The sequence below is a fragment of the Pichia membranifaciens genome, assembly GCF_001661235.1.
Source record: "Pichia membranifaciens NRRL Y-2026 unplaced genomic scaffold PICMEscaffold_1, whole genome shotgun sequence".
Lineage (NCBI taxonomy): Eukaryota > Fungi > Ascomycota > Pichiomycetes > Pichiales > Pichiaceae > Pichia > Pichia membranifaciens.
In genome coordinates, this window is record NW_017566982.1 from 297,170 (window position 1) to 315,188 (window position 18,019).

Below are 18,019 nucleotides of genomic sequence, written 5' to 3' on the forward strand. Positions count from 1 at the left end.
CGGGCGCAACAGTAGCGCTGTCGCGACCCCTGCCTGTCGCTTCGACCTCCGTGGAGGAAGAGACGGCCTGCTGGGAACATCTTAATGAAGAAGAACCCGGGTAGCATATGGCGACAAGGGGAGCCGAAGGAGCCGAAGGATTAAAACATAATACAGTAGGGAGCAGCAGGAAGCAGCAGCTATGTCGAACCCAGCGTGTGCAGAGCTCTACACGAGCATTATTGAGGACGTGATTGTCGAGTCCAGACAGGACTTTGAAAACGCAGGTATTGACGAGCAGACGTTGCAGGACCTACGGCAAATCTGGCGACAACGGTTACTGGCGTCGAAGGTGGCGGTGTTTCCGTGGGGTGACCCAGAGGAGCAGGGCGACGGCGGGGCGGATGCAGAGCACCAGGACGGTGGCGGAGTTGGCCAGACAGCAAACGAGGCAGATGCAGACGCAAACGGAGAGGGAGACGCAGATGAAGGGTTATTCGGGGACGAGGACGACGAGGATGAGAAGAAGGGCGTATCCGTGGGGGTGAAGAACGAGGACGGAGCGGGGCTGGGGTTCCCGGACGAACAGACAGAGGCCGCCGTGGGCGGAGACGCCAACACGGACCTTCTCTCGGCGCCGGGTCTGAGTCAGAACGACGGACTGGTGGGTGTTGTGCCCGCCAAGCAAAGCAGACACGCGGGTGGCAGCTTCAGCGGGCGGTTTGAGAAGGGGGCGATGCCCACAGTGACCTTCAGCGTGCGAAACAATCAGCTGGATGGGTCATTCGACTACGGGTTCGACGACGACGAAGACGCCAACGGCTCGAGCAGGAAGGTTGTTGGCGGAGCCGTCAACGGCACAGGCAACTCTGCCACCAACCACGACGACGAAGATGAAGACGACGACGAAGACGACGACGACGATCTCGGGTCGGACTTGGGCGCAGACAGCGACGCCATCAATAGCGACCTAGACGATTCCGACGACGAGGACGACGAAGATGCAGACGGCGACGGCGATGACCCGGACGGCGACGGCGCAGGCAATGACATCGAGCAGAACATCATGCTCTGTCTCTACGACCGTGTCCAGCGGGTCAGGAACAGGTGGAAGTGCTCCCTCAAGGATGGCCTCATGAACATCAACGGCAAGGACTACGTCTTCCAGAAGGCTACAGGCGACTCGGAGTGGTGACCACCGTGTAGCATCAGTCTATTTATCTAAGTATCAGCCAAACATTTCCCTGTAAAGTGACCAAAACAGGTACTCGACCAGCGCAAAGCTTTTTGTCCGTCTCGCACACCTCAGAAAACTCTGAGAAGCATGTCAACGGAGAGAGAGGAATGTGAAGAAGACAGACCAGTAGAAGTCGGAGCCGGGTCGTATACAGGGAAGTTTACAGGAGAAAAGAAGCGTGGTTTATTTAGCTCGGTGAAGGACAGCATAAGCAACCATGAAAATAGTCTTCCCTGACAGTGTGGAGAAAGAGCTTGCCCAGCAGCAAGAACAGAGCCAAAAAGATTCGCAGAAGACGACGACAGCGCCAGGAGCACACCATGGTCAGCAAATACAGGCCGATGGGGGCCAAAAGATAGAAGAGCTTTCAGAAGCACAGCTGAAAGCACGCAATGCAGCGATACAGAACACCACCTCCTCGTTATACCAGCCGGAGTCTCCCTTGGCGCCAGAGTATCGGTCCAAGAGCTCTGAGATCGAAGAACGTTTGAAGCGTATCAACCAACGGTTTGCAGCTCTCAAGATGAAGGAGGAAAGCAGGCATGCGGAGCTGCAGAGGCAGGCGTGGATAAAGTACAGTCATCTTGCTAAGCCAACGCTGTCGGACTTTAAAAGACCAATCACATCCTTCTTTCTCTTGGCCAGTGCGGTGTACATGACGGCGCAGTACTCATGGTTTGCTTTGGAAAGGGAAAACCATGTCGAGCAAATGGAGCACACACAATCGGAGCTTGTGGATAACCTCAATAACGCTCTGTTGCGCCAACAGTCAGTGATACAGCAGTACAATGATTCCCTCAATTCCAGAAAATGGTGGAAGTTTTGGTAGCGTCCTACATTTTTGTCAAGCCGCATGACATTTAGTCAAACTACTTCAGATGTACATAACTTTTATACGTGTATGAGTCACAAATGTACTTGTGTACAAATAAATATATAGAAATTAATTCCCAAGATTCATGACAATTCATTTGAAGTAAGACAGGGAAGAAACCTTGCCGGCAGCAAGCTGTTTGGCACCAGCATCAATGAGGATTTGCTTGGCCGCATCAGCCTTGGCATCCTTTAACTTACTTGCAACTTCAGTGAGCAGAAGGTCATCGAAGGATTCAATGAGTAAGTCGATGTCAGCATCGATAGCACTTTGCTTGCCAGCGTCATCAAAGTACTCGTTGTCCTTAGCAGCACCTCTGATGGTTCTCTTGTTCTTCTTCTTTGCGCTCTTTGCTGCCTCTTTGGATTTCTTGGAGTTCTCCTTCTCAGCCTTGGCCAGGGCTTCTGCTTCGGCCTTGGCTTTAGCTTCAGCTTCAGCCTTCGCCTTAGCTTCCTCTTCAGCCTTTCTAGAACCAGCTTCTCTTTCCCACTTCTTTCTGGCCTTTTCAGCCTTTTCTTCGTCCTTAAACTTCTTGATTCTTGGGTCTTCAGCTTGTGCTCTCTTGACCAGATCAGACAATCTCTTGTTGTCGTCGTTCTTCTTCTTCTTTCTAGAGTTGTTGTTCTTCTTTTCGATGTACCTCTTGTGGTCTCTGTTACTGGTGTCATCTGGAACATCTTCGTCCAGCCATTCGAAAGATCTCCAAGAGTCAAGATTGTTCCAAAACTTGTAGAACGATTCAACCTCTTCCTTTGTGCTGTTGCTGTCACCTAGTGGTGGAGCAGGTTGTTTGTTAGAGAATCTGGATTCAGAAACAAAAACAGGGCCCCACGCAGCATAGAATTCTTCTTCTGTTGTGCACTTGTTAGCTGGTGGAGCAACTTCAGCGCTTTCATCAACAGAGTCAAACTGTCTTCTTTTAACTGGGTCTAGTAAGGTTTCAAAAGCCTTTTGAATGATCTTGAAAAAACCATCTTGGTCCAAGTTACCACCTGCGGAAGACTTCTTATCCGGATGATGTTGCAGAACAGCCTTTCTGTGAGCCTTGACAATCTGGTCTGGAGTGGCGTTGACTCTCAACTTTGACAAACCTAATGCAGCATATAAATCACACGACTTCCAGTCTCTTGGGTCATGAGACAACAATTCTGGGTCTGATATTTCAGCGTCAAAGAGATCTTCATCAGCATCTCTTTCTTCGACGTTAACAACGTTCTTGGATGCTTCAATTTGTTCATATTCAGACCATGAGTGGCCTTTTAAAGTTCTGGTTGCGTGCGCAAGGAAATATGGGCCAACTGGCTCAACTGGTCTCTTGACAGCAGCACTGTATGATGCAGCAGCACTGAATGACATTTTTGGTTTATTTTTTACTGCGAAAACAATATACAATGGTCACTACAGTCATTGTGGGAGTCTGACTGATAGTCAATGTTGAATTTGAAGTTTGACGAAAAAATTTTAACATACACAATTCTTCGATCGCATCTGAACGCCATTTTTTAATTTTTGAATTTTTATTTATTTTCTTCCCCCTAAGCTTTATCTTGAAAGATAACGTGCTTTCAAAGTTTTCCACCCGTGCCAGTCACCACAACACAACCGTTATGGCTTCAGCATCTGATCTTCAAGAGCAAGGGCTTGCTTTCTATTCCAAACATGAACAGTATCTTTTGTCGCCCCAGAAATCTTTATCTTTGATCGTGCACGAACCGTTCAATTGTCCAAGCTGGTTAGTGGCTGGAATCATTCAACAATCTCTTTCCAATGATAACGAATGTTATCTTTCTCCTCAATCACCAAATCGCCAAAAAACTGCATCGCCCACATTCTTATACTCCTTTTCTAACACGGAACTCACATATTCAAAATATCTTCACAAATACGTCACAAAAAATAGAAACATGTTCACCTTTGAATCCTATATTACCGAAGATTCAATCTCTCTAGATACATGGGACAAGTCTATTTGTGAGCAATTAGAAAAAAGTGCAAAACTTTGTGATTCTTCTCCGGTGGTAATATTAGAGAACCCTGAGCTCCTGTTATCTGTTGTTCCCGCGATGACTATTTCCAAGCTTCTATCACAGATCATGACAATCCAACAAAAATCTGCTCTATACGTTGTCACTTCATCTTCCATCATTGGTGCACCACAGTTCTTACCTGCACTACTACATCGCTCATCCCTTCTTATTTCTTTGACTCCTCTAACAACGGGAAGAGCAGACGATATATCGGGAATTCTTTCCATCTCACCTGGCCCTGTCCAGAGCAATGACAGAATTGAAGATAGGTTGTCAATTGCAGACCGCCAATACTCATATTTAGTAACAACTAATGCCGTAAAGTTATACTTCAAGTAAAGTCTACCAGACGTATACTAAAAGATGATTACCATATTTAGGCAACGCCACTCTCTATAAGATTACTGAACCGGATTTTCAGGCTTGTAGGATTGAGCTTAGTTGCAAGCGTTCCTTAGTTGAAGTGCCTGCTTACTCTAGCTATCAGTCAAATTTAATCATAATTTGTGGATCAGTCAAAAGGGATGCAAATTTTGCGAAGAAAAGCCAACCTTTCTAGATTGGAGTAACAATTTTTACCCCATGCTGAAAAAATATGTTGCAAACTTGTTTATAATGAAAATTAGGCTTTGGACCTTGGCAAGCTTAATTATATGAAAAGCTAAGAACAAAGAATAAAAACCAAAAATAATAGTTCAAATGATCGAACCCAGGATCGAACTGGGGACGTTATGCGTGTTAAGCATATGCCATAACCAACTAGACCATCCGACCATTTGTTGAACTTTTTCAGGCTAGATTAATTATACCTTATAATGTAATAACTCAGAAGGATAATCATCTAAAAGATTATTTTTAAATTTCTGACTTTTTTTGACTGAATGCCGTTTTAATTTCTTGAAATTAAAAAGCAATACTGTAAGTACGATATTAAAAAAAAGATTTAAAATGAAGTGTTCGACTCTTTTTCATTCTGTTGTTTGATTATACGTATACGAAGTGAGTATATCGACAGAGAGGTAGAGGTAGAAGGAAGGATAGTTAGATTTTGTCGGATCACGATTCCTTCATCTTGAAGTTAACAAAATAGTTTTATACAGACTGTGGATTTTACCATTGACATTTGCAATTTAACATTGTTAAGCCCTCCTGCTAGAAATACTTGTTTGGGACAACCTTTCTTTTACTACGGTTGTAAACCATCTGTAAATCGTAAAAGACAAATTGCTTTCAGCCATTCGCCTCAAAAAGCGTTGTTTCACATTCCTTTGAATTATGTTCAATTGATTTTTCTGTATTTTTCAAAATATTCTTCCAACATAAATTCCATTCTGAATCGTGTTTCCAACAAAGATTTCATTCCCCAAACACTTCTTTCTCCGCAATCAACCCAGTAATTGAGAGAAGATTTATTCTGAACAAAGAGATCGAATAGATCCCACACAATCCATTTGTTTCCCACCGGTATTATCGCTATGTGATTAGTTTCTAAAAGAATTGACTTTTCATCAACCAATAACCATCTCATTAAATTAGTTAACAGTCCAAACTTGCTCATAATCCTTATTCTATGCTTCATCTCCAAATTAACCAAGTTTGATATTTTTTTCCCAAATGTCTTATTATTGTACACTACCCTCCAATCTCCGTTCAAAAATGGCGCTAGATACGGTCTTGAAATAGATATGATAAAATGATTGACATTAAACAGTTCTGTTATGCGATTGTACGGTGAATTTTTTAATTCTATTGAATCTCCATTAACTTGGTAAGGAGGCTCGAACTCACATTCAACAGTGGAATAACTAGAGATTTCACCATAATACTTAATCTTGAGTTCAGCATTAGTGTCCCTGACTTTCGAGTCCAGAACACCACTGCCTAGAGAGCAGTATATTGCACTCTCTATCGTAATATATGGTGTACTCAAGAAGTTTAGTAGGGTAGGAATTTTATCTGATGTTGGATAAACTAGAATGTTGAACGTTTTGCCTGACTTCTCGTATGCCTCTTTAAAAGTAATTTTTCCAATTTTCTGTAATGTATACTCTATAAACTGCCTCAACTCTATGGTAAAGCCCTTCTTCAAATTGTCAATCCATTTCAAATACATTTCTGCTTTCTCGTTATTAGCGTTGCTTTCATCAAACTTGCGCTCCTTACCTAAACCATATCCTTCGACAGCCATGTGATACTTCAAATTCGATAGTACTCCGATCAATTCATCTGCTTCCAGACAACACACCAATGCGCCTACTACTGATCCAAATCCAGAGCCAACTATAACATTAGGCAATAAGTTAGTATCGATCATGCTCTTGATGACCCCAACATGTGAAAACCCAAACAAGGAACCGCCGTGCAAGCATAGTGCAGTTGTACCAATTGTAGTCTTTGCATCATGATAGAAGTCAAGCTTCACTTGGTTTTCAATTATGGACTGTTCGTCAATCCATCGTAAACAGGTACTAACTTCTTTGTTGTATTCCTCAATCAAAAGTTTAGTACCAATATAAGTTCTGTTGTACAAGCGTTTATTTGAAATGCCTCCAAAATTTCTTAGCATTCCAGCCCTTAACAAACTCAATAACCTTGCAACATTGCCAGATTCTCGAGCATCTTGTAAATCTTGCATTCTCTCTTGAATCAATCTGTAGTCATATTTACTCGATATCAAATTGTCCTTCCATACATCATTGTGAAATGCATTATCTAACTTTAGTGCAGTTTCTGAAAACTCTTTCCAGGACTTTGAACGATTTAGCTTATTCAGTAAAACACGCTCCGATGAGTTCTTCAGCTTGTTGAAGATGCAGCGGGCCCAATACGAACACACATCCAATAGTAGTAAAATAAACTTTAGTATTGGTAATGGGGTATATGTCATAAACAAAGTTAGCAAACCGAAAACGATCGTTTTGGTTATCGACCCCTGCAGCTGACTCGCCTTGTGTATCCTCATCATATTTAGCAACAGTGTAAATGCTTAAGAGCCTACACCCATGTACTGGACACTAGAGAGAATAGTTTGAGTAAAACGCATAAAAATTATGGGCATCTATTGACCAGGCCAAGAGGTCCCGAAAATCATTAGATAAGGCATGCGGGGAGGATAGGATATCAACAAAAATCTTTATTGATTCATCATCATAGTATAATTGTATATTTTGACCTTTTCATAAATTACTATTTCACGCTAATAGCCAATGCTGCTTCTAAGTAAAGTATCTGTCAAATACGGAGGGTTGCACCCCAATCTCACAGGTAAAGTTTTGAAGCAATTTCATACGACCTCTAGACTTGCTTTGAATCCGCTCTTGCCAATTGACCCGACTGAGATTCTTACTGAATTAAACGATGAGGAGAAGGCCAGAAATGAGGAGGAAATCAAAAGGGTGAAAGGAAGAATAAAAAGTATTCTTCACAAACCGAAAAAAACTATCAATGGCTCTAAAAATACCGATAGAAAAGGAACCAGCAGCACAAGCGGAAGCAACGGAAGCAACGGAAGCAACAATGGAGGGAATGGGAAAGGGAACGGTAATAGTGATGGGCCAAAGTTGAACAAAAATGGTAACGGCTATTGGAAACAATTTCTAGGCATCGTTAGAAAATGTACCGAAGCCGGCCTAATCACTATGGCATCTTTAGGAGTTTTGGTACTTGGTGGTATATTATATCATAAGATTTACAAAAGAAACGTTTTATGGAAAATGGACGACAGCTTTGACAATCACGAGAGCTTGATGTTACTGAAACATCAAGAGAATGTTGGAAATTCGGATAAAGAGTTATGGGCGGAGAGAGTCAACCAGAAGTGGATTGATGAAATAGTTACTGGAAAGATCAAAGGTAAATATTATTTACTGTTAGGCGAGAAAGGGACCGGAAAGACAAGTACTGTTATGGAAAGTATTAATCGTGTGGATGGAAAAGATTGCGTTGTTGTTGATTGTTCGTCAGATAATGAATTAATGAGACTTCGTATTGGAAATGCATTGAATTTTGAGTTTTCTGAGGATTATATTGGAAGTCTATTCAGTATGAAAGGTCCTCGAGAGTCGACACCAATTCTTGACATCGAACGAGCTTTCATGAAATTGGAAAAGGTGCTGATTGAACGGAGACGTAAAACGAAAAAACCGTTGATACTGACGTTCAACAATTCCCATCTAGTTGATTCATCAATTGTCGAGCTTTTGCAACAGAAGGCAGAAACCTTTTCAAGTTCAGGAATGCTGACCATGATTTTTATCAGTGACGATTATTGGCTTTTTGAAAAGCTGAAGACTTTTGCAACTAGATTGCAGGTGATAAATTTTGAAGATACACAGTTGGAAGAAGCTTCAAAGATCCTGAAAAGTTCAAGAATTAAATTCTTTCAGGAGTCTTTAGATGATCAGAAGTGTGAGGCTATCTACAACATGATTGGAGGACGGCCACAACATTTGAATCACGTAGCATCACAATGGGATGTATTCGATGCAGCACACAAGTTGATTGACAGTGAAAAATTGTGGTTTCTTAACAACTGTGCCTTGTTGGGAGCTGATATGGATGACGACGTTATGGAGTCTGGTAAATTTGCAACTAGTGCAATGTTGTTGATGAGAGAACTGGTGGAGATGGATAGAGACAGAAATGAAAATAAGTCTACAACCGAATTTTCGAAGCTACCTCAATTACCTCTTTGGAGAGCAAGACAAGTTATGACAAGACCTGACTACATCGAGAAATATGATAAGATGAACATTTTCACAATTGGGACGGATTCAAATGTTCGTGCAGACTCCGTTCCGATGATGAGGGCGTTCCATGAGATAGCCTCCGATCCGAAGTTTGATTCACTTTTGAGAGAGACTATTGATCGAATCAGTGAGATCGAGTCTTTGGGGCGCACGAGAGAACTTATTTTTAAAGACTTGACCTCAAAAGGACAATATGTTTTACACAAAGATCCAAATTCGCATGACATGCTAATTAGTGTAAAAACAGCAGACGAGAACAAGATAGAAGAATCTATCGTTAATATTCAGAACCAGGAAGAAAGGTCTTCCGACGACGACCTGCACCATGAGGGAGAGAAGAAAAAGTGGTGGAAGAGGCGTCTTGAGACTTACAGTCAATCCGGAAAGGGCATAGAGAAATAATAGGTTCTCTTCTGAGAAAGCCTGAGTCCATGTGTATGCTTAGTATATACGCTATATGTAAAAGTATCAAAATATCATTCCCGTTACAGATCAATCTGAGTTGATGACATGAAAACTGTAAAAATTGGTGCGCATCATGGGAGACGAGGGCAAACAGTTTCCTGTGTAGCCCAGCCAGTCTGAAGTGAAGTTGCGACGTTTTCGGCAGGGCTGTATAGTAAAAGGGGAAGAGGACTAAAGACTAACATATTGGTTACACCTACAATTACAAACACATTGACAGTTACAACGAAATGGATATCGTTTTAGGAATTCGTCTCAAGGACTGCACCTTGATTGCCACGTCGAAGGCGTTCACCAGAGGTATTTCTGTGCTCAAGGCTACCGATGATAAGACCATTGACCTAAACACACACAACATGATAGCCTTTACCGGGGAATCAGGAGATACAACTCAATTTGCAGAACACATCAAAGCAAATGTGCAGCTTTTCGGCCTTCGGGAAGGATACGACATGGAATCCAGCGAGATTGCATCGTTTGTGAGACATGAGTTGGCGACGTCCATCAGATCCCGTAAACCTTACCAAGTACAGATATTGGTTGCGGGAGTCAAAGACGGTGGCGACGGGTTTTTGAGCATGATTGATTACTTGGGCACGAGATGTGATTTGCCTTATGCAGCTCACGGATATGCGGCCTTCTACACCATGTCCTTATTGGATCATCATTATAAAGACGATATTGACTTAGACACGGGATTGAGGTTGTTGAAGCTTTGTGAAGAAGAATTGAACAAGAGAATGCCAATTGACTTCAAAGGGTTGAACGTGAAAATTGTAGACAAGAATGGTATCAGATTCATTGATTTCTAATTGTGTGTATGCTTTGTAAAAAAATTAGCACTCATATTATTATGATTATTAACTATATATTAAATGTAAAAAACATAAAAGAAGATTGAAAAAAGGGAGAGAAAGAAGAGAAGAAGGATTGAAAGAAAGTAAAAAAAGTTTTATACAACATAGAATGAAATGGAACTAATCAAAATTTAAGCGTCTTCATCATCAACCGGTTCCAGTAACACCTTGACTTCGTCTGAACCTTCTTGAACTAGGTTCACAATATATTCGGAGCTGACAGACCCAACACTTGTCGCCTCTGTTTCCACATCAGAGTCTAGCGTTTGTGTTACGTACCTGGTTTGCGTTATTGTTAGCGTTTCCTCTTCCTCATCATCATCGTATTCATAAACCGTAGATTCTGCTGCTTGAATTTCTGCCAATGTCGATTGTTCTTCTTCTGCACGCTCCTCTGACACAACAGATCTAGCCAATTCTTCTTCTCTGGCTTCCTTTTCCTCTTTCTCCCTGCTTTGGAATTCAATGTTTGCCTTGGCTCTCAAAATTGACATGTAACTTCCAGCTTCGTTGGCAAATAAAGCAGTGTCTCTTTTCAGTTTATTCAAAAACCCCGTCAAGTCGTCGACAGGCTTCTTATCAATCAATTCATCTCTGAATTTGATGAGTGAGTTCTTCAAATCTTTGTACTTCTTCCACTCCTTCCAGTCATCCCCATTGGAGATAATAGCTGCAGAATATGCGTTTAAGGTCGAGTCTGCAAATTCTTCCAGAGTCTCAATTATGCTGACGCGGATCTTTAAGACGTCGTCAAGGAAGTTCTCAGTTTCTTTAACCATTTTGTCTTCTATTTCTTGAGCTTGCACTTCAATGGACGATTTCTTGGCCGCCAATGCATCTCTGTAATCCTGTCTTGAAACATACAGTGGATTGGTCTCGTCTTTGACTTGATTGATTCTGTTTAATAAGTCGTGAATATCGTCATAACCGGTGTTTACGTTTTCAGCCAAAGCTCTCATTTCTGGTTGCAATTTATTGTGCAATCTTGCTTTGTATTCCTCTGCAAGCTCATTCACTTGAGAGACAAAATCTTCGCTAGCGCTGGAAATTGTATTCTTGAGCAGAGACTCATATTTTTCACCTGTGGACACTGAAGGAGAGACAGTGGTAGAGGATACAGAGATAGACAGCAAAGGTGGGCTTGACAGTGAAACAGAAATGGAGGTCGTCGTAGTCGTAGATGAAGAGGTAGTCGATTGGCTGGACTTAAAATTGAAACTACCCGGTAGGTACTTGGCAAAGTCATTCAAAAAAGCCTGTTTGAATTGCATCGTCTTATAAGCCTCTGTTTCCCTAGACGCCAAAATAATTTCATAAATGTAGTTGACTTTTTCTGACATGTAGTGGAAGGTTACGACCATACTTCTGTAGATGTAAGCAACAGTCTGTTCGAACATTTGGAAATATTCCGATCTCTCGAATTGAATTAAAAATTCTCCATATCTTGAGGCCAGAAACTTATCTAGACCACGTAGCAAAAATGGCTTGGCATAGATGTTCCATTTCAGATAGCAGTACAACCTCAACTTTCTTGAATAGATATTTGTTCTACTGATGGCTATCTTTGTGCATTCTCTCACCACTGGGAAAATGGTACGGTTGATAAACTCTGCTATGGTTGTGATCAGTCCTGAAATGCTTTTCGACGAGTACTCCACTGTGTCGATAACACTCTGTTCGTGGGCTTCACGGTATGCCGACACATAGGAGCTCAGCTTGTCGAGGTGTTCTGAGACGACATCGAATCCGGGCTTCACGTAAGCGTCAAGCGGAGCATCCACGTAGGGTTTGATGGGAGACTTTTCGTAAAACTCATATGCCGATGAGAGGTATGGGGAGATCAGATCGTAGGACTTGTGGGTGTAGATACAGACCGGGTCAAAGTCCTCGCTCAAGGAGTTGTACTGCAGAGGAGACTTCAATGGACACACCCTGAGTACGTGTTGGAACACAAAGAGTGAGGCGAAAAAGATCACAAGGTTCCGGAGGAATCTTGCGATATTCATTGGAGTTCGATGCTAGCGTGCTCTTCGGTGGCGGTTGACAGTCTTGCTCTTCTTGAGGGCGCCAGAGGTCAGTATGAGAGTTGATCCCAAGGGCAACAAGAAACACCCGCTGAAGGCTTACAAATGAGTCCGCAACATAATTTTATTTACGGTGTTGAGCGAAAACTGCCGAAAAGAGCAAGACGTGACTTGTCAGATCAGAGGGTTCGGGTATAGGCTTAAAGGAAAAGTATATACGGTGGGCGCCAGTGCCAGAATAATAGAATGTGAAGGGGTACACCAGACAAAAAACAAGATAAAAAGGGGGAAACGTATACATGGAGTGATGATATACACATAAATAGATGATTTTTGAGTACAGGTGCCTGTGAGCGAGCAGTTTCCACCCTCATAGGGCCTGGCCTGCTGCCTGTGCTGCCTCGATCACCTCTTCTGCTGCAATCTGGCCCACAACGCTCTCAGCCTCCTCGATAAGCTTCTCCAGCTTGCCGTTGGAGGAAGGCTCTGCGGCAGCTGTGCCGTCGGTCTTGGCTGGGATAGGTTCGACCTCTTCGGTTGGCTCGGAGCCGGACGAGGCCGTCTCCTCAGCGGCCTCTGTGTTTGGAACGACATTGGTCTCAGAGGCCGCTGGCAAAGGAGTAGGCTCGACAAGGTCCTCCTGTGGCGTGACCGGGTCGACGGTCTTCTCCTGCTCCGGGTTAGGGGTCCCGATGAAGGCGTCGATGTTGTCTCCGTCTGGAATGACAATCTTCTTCACGTTGGCGAGGGTGTCGTCGTCCAAGCGGGCCTTGAGTGCAGCAAGCTTGTCGAGAACAACCGCGTAGGCGGCCTCCGCCTGCGCCTGGATGACAGGGACGTACGGCCCAACAAACTTGTTGTAGTTTTCCTGCACGACGACAACCGACTCGTCCACGTACGGCTTCACAGGAGAGCCATTGTAGTACTCGAGTACTGGCGCAACAATCGGCTGCGTGTATGGCTTCACGTACGAGTAGCCCGTGTGCGTGTATTTGCACAACGAGTCCTCCTGCTCAACTCCGTAGGGTAAAGGCTTGCACAGAGGACAGGTTGTGGCGACGTGGTAAAGCGCCCAGATGACGAGCGCCGAGGTGAGATAGCACTTGAGCTTTGCGAAGAATGCCATTGTCAATGTCTCGAGTGTTTGTTGGTCTTCCAGCAGACCTGGAGCATTGACCCTGCCCTGCCTGAACAACCTCTATCATCCCGACAGCCTCTTCAAATCATGCTGACAAGGCCACATCCCGCCACCGGCCACGTCGCCGTCACCGCCACGCAGGCGGGAAAAAAGCGAAATTTGGGGCGATCGTCCCCACGGGGATATTTTCGGCGGTTTGAAGTTGCAAGTACAAGGCTACGGGGTTACAAAAGATTGGATTAGCGTTTGCGGAGTCTCTTCGGGAGCCAGTTCTTCACGATTCGGCCCCGCTCGACGTCGAGCACGACCCGGCGGCCAAGGACGTCGAGACGCCCGAGAGAAAGTAGCTGGCGGGCGTCTGCCCGACTCCCGAGCGTAACAAAGGCGTACGCCCGTCTGGCACGGCGCCGGACCAGAGCCACATGTGGGAGTGTTGCCGGCAGGTCGGGAAGGACGGCACGCACTGCGGCGGCGACATCGTCCTGCGTCGTGTCGGGGGCAAGGTGGGCGACGAATACGGTGCAGTAGGGGTCGCCAAACTGTTGCGCTGCGGACCCTTTGCGTTCCTCGTAGGAGATGACGGCCTCCTGCCGCCGCTGCTCGACCTGCTCCCGGCTCTGTGTGCTGCGGGCGCCTCTACCGGACGGCTGATTTGGTCCGGCGGCACCGGCGTGGGTCTGCTGCTCACGATGGTACTCCTTCAATGCACCGGTGAAGTCCGCCAGGCCGCTGTGCCGGATCTCGAACGTTCCGAGCCGGACCTGGGGCGGCACGGTGTTTTTGAATCGCTGTATCGGCACGGTGGGCTCGAAGATCTTTTCCGTCGACATTGCTGGTGAGCCGTTCCCCTTGCGACGTTGCTGTAGTGGCCTCCTCCTGCCAGAATGCCTGTCTTGCGTGCTGGTGAAGTTCAGAAGACGTGGGAGGACCCGCAGGGAACCCGTGCACCGCTGCCGTTTTGGGAAATTTTTCCTTTTGACATGAAAGAAAAAAAAATTTTCCTATTTTTCTTCATACTTTATCTCTATCTATAGACAGGCTTGGCCCTTTTTTGCTTCTAGTCTGGACAGTATCAGCCAAAACTTATCCAGATAGCAACTTGCAGACATGGGTAGAGTACAGAAGAAAAACGCCAAAGGTCGTTTGGATAGATACTACTATTTAGCCAAGGAAAAAGGTTACAGAGCTCGTTCCTCGTTCAAGATTCTACAGATAAATGAAAAATATGGCCATTTCCTAGAAAAGTCGAAGGTGGTCATTGACTTGTGTGCCGCCCCTGGTTCTTGGTGCCAGGTGGCCAGTCAGCTCTGTCCGGTGAAGTCGCTTATCATTGGTGTCGATATCGTGCCAATGAAGGCAATTCCTAATGTGATCACTTTCCAGTCCGATATCACAACGGAGGATTGTAGATCCAAGTTGGCAGGGTACATGAAAACGTGGAAGGCCGACACCGTCATGCACGATGGTGCTCCAAATGTGGGTTTGAATTGGGTTCAGGATGCCTATACTCAATCGCAGCTTACTTTACAAGCTCTTAAGCTAGCAGTTGAACATTTGAACGTTGGTGGTACTTTTGTGACCAAAGTTTTCAGATCCAAGGATTACAACAATTTGATGTGGGTGTTCAACCAACTATTTGAGAAAGTTGAAGCCACCAAGCCTCCCGCAAGTAGAAATGTTTCTGCTGAAATTTTCGTGGTTTGCAAGAACTTCAAAGCTCCTAAAAAGTTGGATCCTCGTTTCCTTGATCCAAAGCACGTGTTCGAAGAGGTCGAAGATAAGAAAAACAATGAAGCCAAGGTCTTTAACCCAGAGTTGAAGCGCAGAAGTAGGCAAGGTTACGAAGAAGGAGATTACACCTTGTTCCATCCAATGAAATTGATGGAGTGGGTTAAACAAGAGGATGACATCATCACCACTTTAGGTAGTATCAGTATGTTTGAAATCGATACCGAGGATCCAGAATGGAAAATCTTAAAGAAGATGAAACAAACAACTACTGAGTTCATGGAATGTTGTAAGGATTTGAAGGTTTTAGGTAAGAAGGATTTCAAGATGTTACTAAGATGGAGAAAACATGCAAGAGACGAACTCGGAATACTCGATCCAAAGGATGTCAAGACCTCCGAATCGTTGATAGAGGTCGAAGAGTTGAACGAAGATCAAAAAATTGACAAAGAGCTGGATCAAGTTAAGGATAGACTCAGATTGAAACAAAAGAGAGAAAAGCGTCGTTCCAACCTCCAAAAGCAGAAGGAAATCCAAAGAATGCAAATGAACATGTTGACCGATATGCAGATTGGTATTGATGCTGCCAACATTGGGTCAGAGACTCTTTTCAATTTGAAGACTGCAGAGAAGACTGGTGAGATGGACAAGCTAGCCAAGGGTAAGAAAACCATCGTGTTTAACAATGATCACAACCATCTCAGCCATGATTCTGAAATGGTCCTGGAAGAAAATGCTGGGTCTCGACAACTCATCCAAAGAGAAGATGAGGCCGAGAACCTTGAAGAAGAATTGGAAGACATGTATGCTTCCTACAAGGACAGAAAGAAGGAAAGAGATGCCAAGATGAGAGCCAAGGAGGCAAGAGGCGGTGATGACGATGCATGGGATGGAATCAAAGAAGACGAGGAGGTTGTTTCTTCCGATGATGGTGAAGAGCAAGAAGATGACGATAGTGATGAAGATGAAGACAGTGAAGACGATGAAGCTATCAACAAACTTATTGCGACTATTGAACGCAAAAAGAAGAATTCACTGAGTACGAAAGCATCCAATTTCTTCAGTGACAGCATTTTCCAAGACGTTGACCTTAATATTGCAAGCAATATCAAGGGAGACACCAAGATTCTTGGCTCCGAGGCTAAGACTAAGATGAAACCGCTTATACCAGCACCAAAACAGTCGAAAAAGAAATCCGATGAAAAGAAGGAAATGGACAGTGAGACTGAGTCCGAAGAAGAAGGAGAAAACAGCGATGACGAGTTCGAAATTGTTCCGAACGAATACAACGAGGATCAGGAGATGGATGATTACGACACCGATTCCGACGATGATATGCTAGAAAAGGCCCGCGAGTCACACAAGGCTGACATTGACATTGCTACAGCGCAAGCGATGACGATGGCACACGAGTTAGCTCTTGGTAAGAAGAATAAGAAGGATTTAATAAACGATGGGTTCAACAAGTATTCTTTCCGAGATAAGGAAGGTCTTCCAGAGTGGTTTATCGAGGAAGAGGATCAGCACAGTAAGATCAACAGACCAGTGACTAAGGAGGCCGCCCTAGCCTTGAAGGAGAAGATGAGGCAGTTGAACGCAAGACCAATCAAGAAGGTGTTAGAAGCACAAGGACGTAAGAGAATGCGTGCAATGAAGAGATTGGACAAGCTGAAGAAGAAGAGTGACGGTATCATGGTGGACGAGTCCAAGAGTGAGGCCGACAAGGCTGCGGAAATCCAGGCCTTGATGGGTAAGATGACCAAGAAACAGAAGACCAAGCCTAAGGTGACGTTGGTTGTTGCACGTGGTTCTAACAAGAGATTGGCCGGTAGACCTAAGGGTGTTCGTGGTAAGTATAAGATGGTGGATGGTGTGTTGAAGAACGAGATGCGGTCGTTACGTAGAATTGAAAAGAAGCATAAGAAGAAGAAATAGAGGAGTTAGCCATCGGTAGATACTATAGATATACGCATAATACTTTACTTGTACTAGATTCATCATCAGGAATATACCTTTTTTCGAGATATACAATAAATAGATCAAGCTCAAAAGACTTAAGCGGAGAAAGAGAAGGAGACACCTAACTTGTGGGCAGCTTCGCCCAACTTGAGGGCGTCGAAGGCACCACCGAAACCGACCTTAACACCCTTGGTCAGTTCTTGTTGGTAAGCAAGGGAGACGATACCGGAGTCGGCGATCTTGGCCTTGACGAAGGCGGTTGGGTCCAAGACGTACTTGGAGGCGATTTCGACTGCAACCGGGTTACCGGCAGTGGTGGACTTGGAGTCGTAGGTGGCCTTGGTACCGACCTCCAAGACTGGGGAGACCTTGTGGTAGTAACCGGTGGTGAAGACGGACAAGTTGTTGGAGGCAACGAGGGCGACGGCGTAGGATGGGGCCTTGTAGCCGAAAGCAGCGGTGTAGTTGGTCAAGACAGCGGACTTGACGTCGTAGGTCAAGGCACCACCGGTGGTGAAGCCGTCTTGGCCGAAGGTCAAGTCGGCGTTGAAGAGAGGGCCCTTCAACAAGTCGACAAAGGCTCTGGCGGAGATGGAGTCCTGGGTGAAGTAGGTGTTGAACTTGACGGCCTTGGAGGCGCCGGGAACGACTGTGGAGACCAATTCGGTCTTGAGGCCCGGGGTGACGGCGTCGGCCAACTCCAACTTGGTGGAGAGAGCGTTGTTGGTGGCCCAGCCCTGGACGACCGACAAGCCTGTGGACTTGTCCGAGTACTTGGACTCCAAGGACGCAGAGATCTTGTCGCCTGCAGACTTGGCCTTCGAGGTGAAGGTCACGCCGTTTGGAGCCGTGGTCTTCACGTCAATGGCGAAAGGAGCTGTGTGGAAGAAGTCTCTAGAGGTGATGTCGTTGGACGCCTTGGCGATGTCGGAGAAAGGAACAGCTGGCATGGTGTTAGGGTACGGGTGGCTTGGTTTGGGGGG

The 18,019-nt window shown here is 44.9% G+C and overlaps 12 protein-coding genes and 1 non-coding gene across 13 annotated transcripts; 6 read left to right on the forward strand and 7 right to left on the reverse strand.

Moving 5' to 3' along the window:
- The first annotated feature begins 126 nt into the window (after window positions 1-126).
- Window positions 127-1,276, forward strand: PICMEDRAFT_14020 (hypothetical protein). The gene has a single exon (XM_019160186.1). It carries the CDS (start codon window positions 182-184, stop codon window positions 1,172-1,174), a length of 993 nt encoding a protein of 330 aa, XP_019019559.1. The 5' UTR covers window positions 127-181; the 3' UTR covers window positions 1,175-1,276.
- Window positions 1,277-1,303: 27 nt separating this feature from the next.
- PICMEDRAFT_82147 (hypothetical protein) lies at window positions 1,304-2,308 on the forward strand. Its single transcript, XM_019164994.1, has one exon. The coding sequence runs from the start codon at window positions 1,434-1,436 to the stop codon at window positions 2,043-2,045; it is 612 nt and encodes a 203-aa protein (XP_019019560.1). The 5' UTR covers window positions 1,304-1,433; the 3' UTR covers window positions 2,046-2,308.
- Window positions 2,184-3,446, reverse strand: PICMEDRAFT_29360 (hypothetical protein; the record flags this gene model as incomplete). Its single annotated transcript, XM_019162588.1, has 1 exon — window positions 2,184-3,446. One exon carries the CDS (start codon window positions 3,444-3,446, stop codon window positions 2,184-2,186), a length of 1,263 nt encoding a protein of 420 aa, XP_019019561.1.
- Window positions 3,447-3,576: 130 nt separating this feature from the next.
- PICMEDRAFT_14022 (hypothetical protein) lies at window positions 3,577-4,696 on the forward strand. Its single transcript, XM_019160187.1, has one exon. The coding sequence runs from the start codon at window positions 3,698-3,700 to the stop codon at window positions 4,454-4,456; it is 759 nt and encodes a 252-aa protein (XP_019019562.1). The 5' UTR covers window positions 3,577-3,697; the 3' UTR covers window positions 4,457-4,696.
- A 121-nt stretch (window positions 4,697-4,817) lies between these two features.
- PICMEDRAFT_t36 lies at window positions 4,818-4,891 on the reverse strand. The gene has a single exon. It is a non-coding gene; the product is annotated as a tRNA-Val (tRNA).
- Window positions 4,892-5,067: 176 nt separating this feature from the next.
- Window positions 5,068-7,144, reverse strand: PICMEDRAFT_14023 (hypothetical protein). Its single transcript, XM_019160188.1, has one exon. It carries the CDS (start codon window positions 7,080-7,082, stop codon window positions 5,397-5,399), a length of 1,686 nt encoding a protein of 561 aa, XP_019019563.1. The 5' UTR covers window positions 7,083-7,144; the 3' UTR covers window positions 5,068-5,396.
- A 175-nt stretch (window positions 7,145-7,319) lies between these two features.
- On the forward strand, window positions 7,320-9,354 carry PICMEDRAFT_14024 (hypothetical protein). Its single transcript, XM_019160189.1, has one exon. It carries the CDS (start codon window positions 7,324-7,326, stop codon window positions 9,265-9,267), a length of 1,944 nt encoding a protein of 647 aa, XP_019019564.1. The 5' UTR covers window positions 7,320-7,323; the 3' UTR covers window positions 9,268-9,354.
- A 206-nt stretch (window positions 9,355-9,560) lies between these two features.
- On the forward strand, window positions 9,561-10,142 carry PICMEDRAFT_56715 (hypothetical protein; the record flags this gene model as incomplete). Its single annotated transcript, XM_019163195.1, has 1 exon — window positions 9,561-10,142. The coding sequence occupies one exon, from the start codon at window positions 9,561-9,563 to the stop codon at window positions 10,140-10,142; it is 582 nt and encodes a 193-aa protein (XP_019019565.1).
- Window positions 10,143-10,162: 20 nt separating this feature from the next.
- PICMEDRAFT_14025 (hypothetical protein) lies at window positions 10,163-12,264 on the reverse strand. The gene has a single exon (XM_019160190.1). It carries the CDS (start codon window positions 12,191-12,193, stop codon window positions 10,319-10,321), a length of 1,875 nt encoding a protein of 624 aa, XP_019019566.1. The 5' UTR covers window positions 12,194-12,264; the 3' UTR covers window positions 10,163-10,318.
- An 87-nt stretch (window positions 12,265-12,351) lies between these two features.
- On the reverse strand, window positions 12,352-13,399 carry PICMEDRAFT_14026 (hypothetical protein). Its single transcript, XM_019160191.1, has one exon. The coding sequence runs from the start codon at window positions 13,335-13,337 to the stop codon at window positions 12,582-12,584; it is 756 nt and encodes a 251-aa protein (XP_019019567.1). The 5' UTR covers window positions 13,338-13,399; the 3' UTR covers window positions 12,352-12,581.
- A 136-nt stretch (window positions 13,400-13,535) lies between these two features.
- Window positions 13,536-14,194, reverse strand: PICMEDRAFT_14027 (hypothetical protein). Its single transcript, XM_019160192.1, has one exon. The coding sequence runs from the start codon at window positions 14,177-14,179 to the stop codon at window positions 13,589-13,591; it is 591 nt and encodes a 196-aa protein (XP_019019568.1). The 5' UTR covers window positions 14,180-14,194; the 3' UTR covers window positions 13,536-13,588.
- A 262-nt stretch (window positions 14,195-14,456) lies between these two features.
- Window positions 14,457-17,006, forward strand: PICMEDRAFT_25879 (hypothetical protein; the record flags this gene model as incomplete). Its single annotated transcript, XM_019162416.1, has 2 exons — window positions 14,457-16,349; window positions 16,425-17,006. Coding segments are annotated over 2 exons (2,475 nt in total), but the record flags the coding sequence as incomplete, so codon positions are not given.
- A 125-nt stretch (window positions 17,007-17,131) lies between these two features.
- Window positions 17,132-17,986, reverse strand: PICMEDRAFT_70091 (hypothetical protein; the record flags this gene model as incomplete). The annotated part of the gene is made up of 1 exon (XM_019163544.1): window positions 17,132-17,986. The coding sequence occupies one exon, from the start codon at window positions 17,984-17,986 to the stop codon at window positions 17,132-17,134; it is 855 nt and encodes a 284-aa protein (XP_019019570.1).
- Window positions 17,987-18,019: the final 33 nt, after the last annotated feature.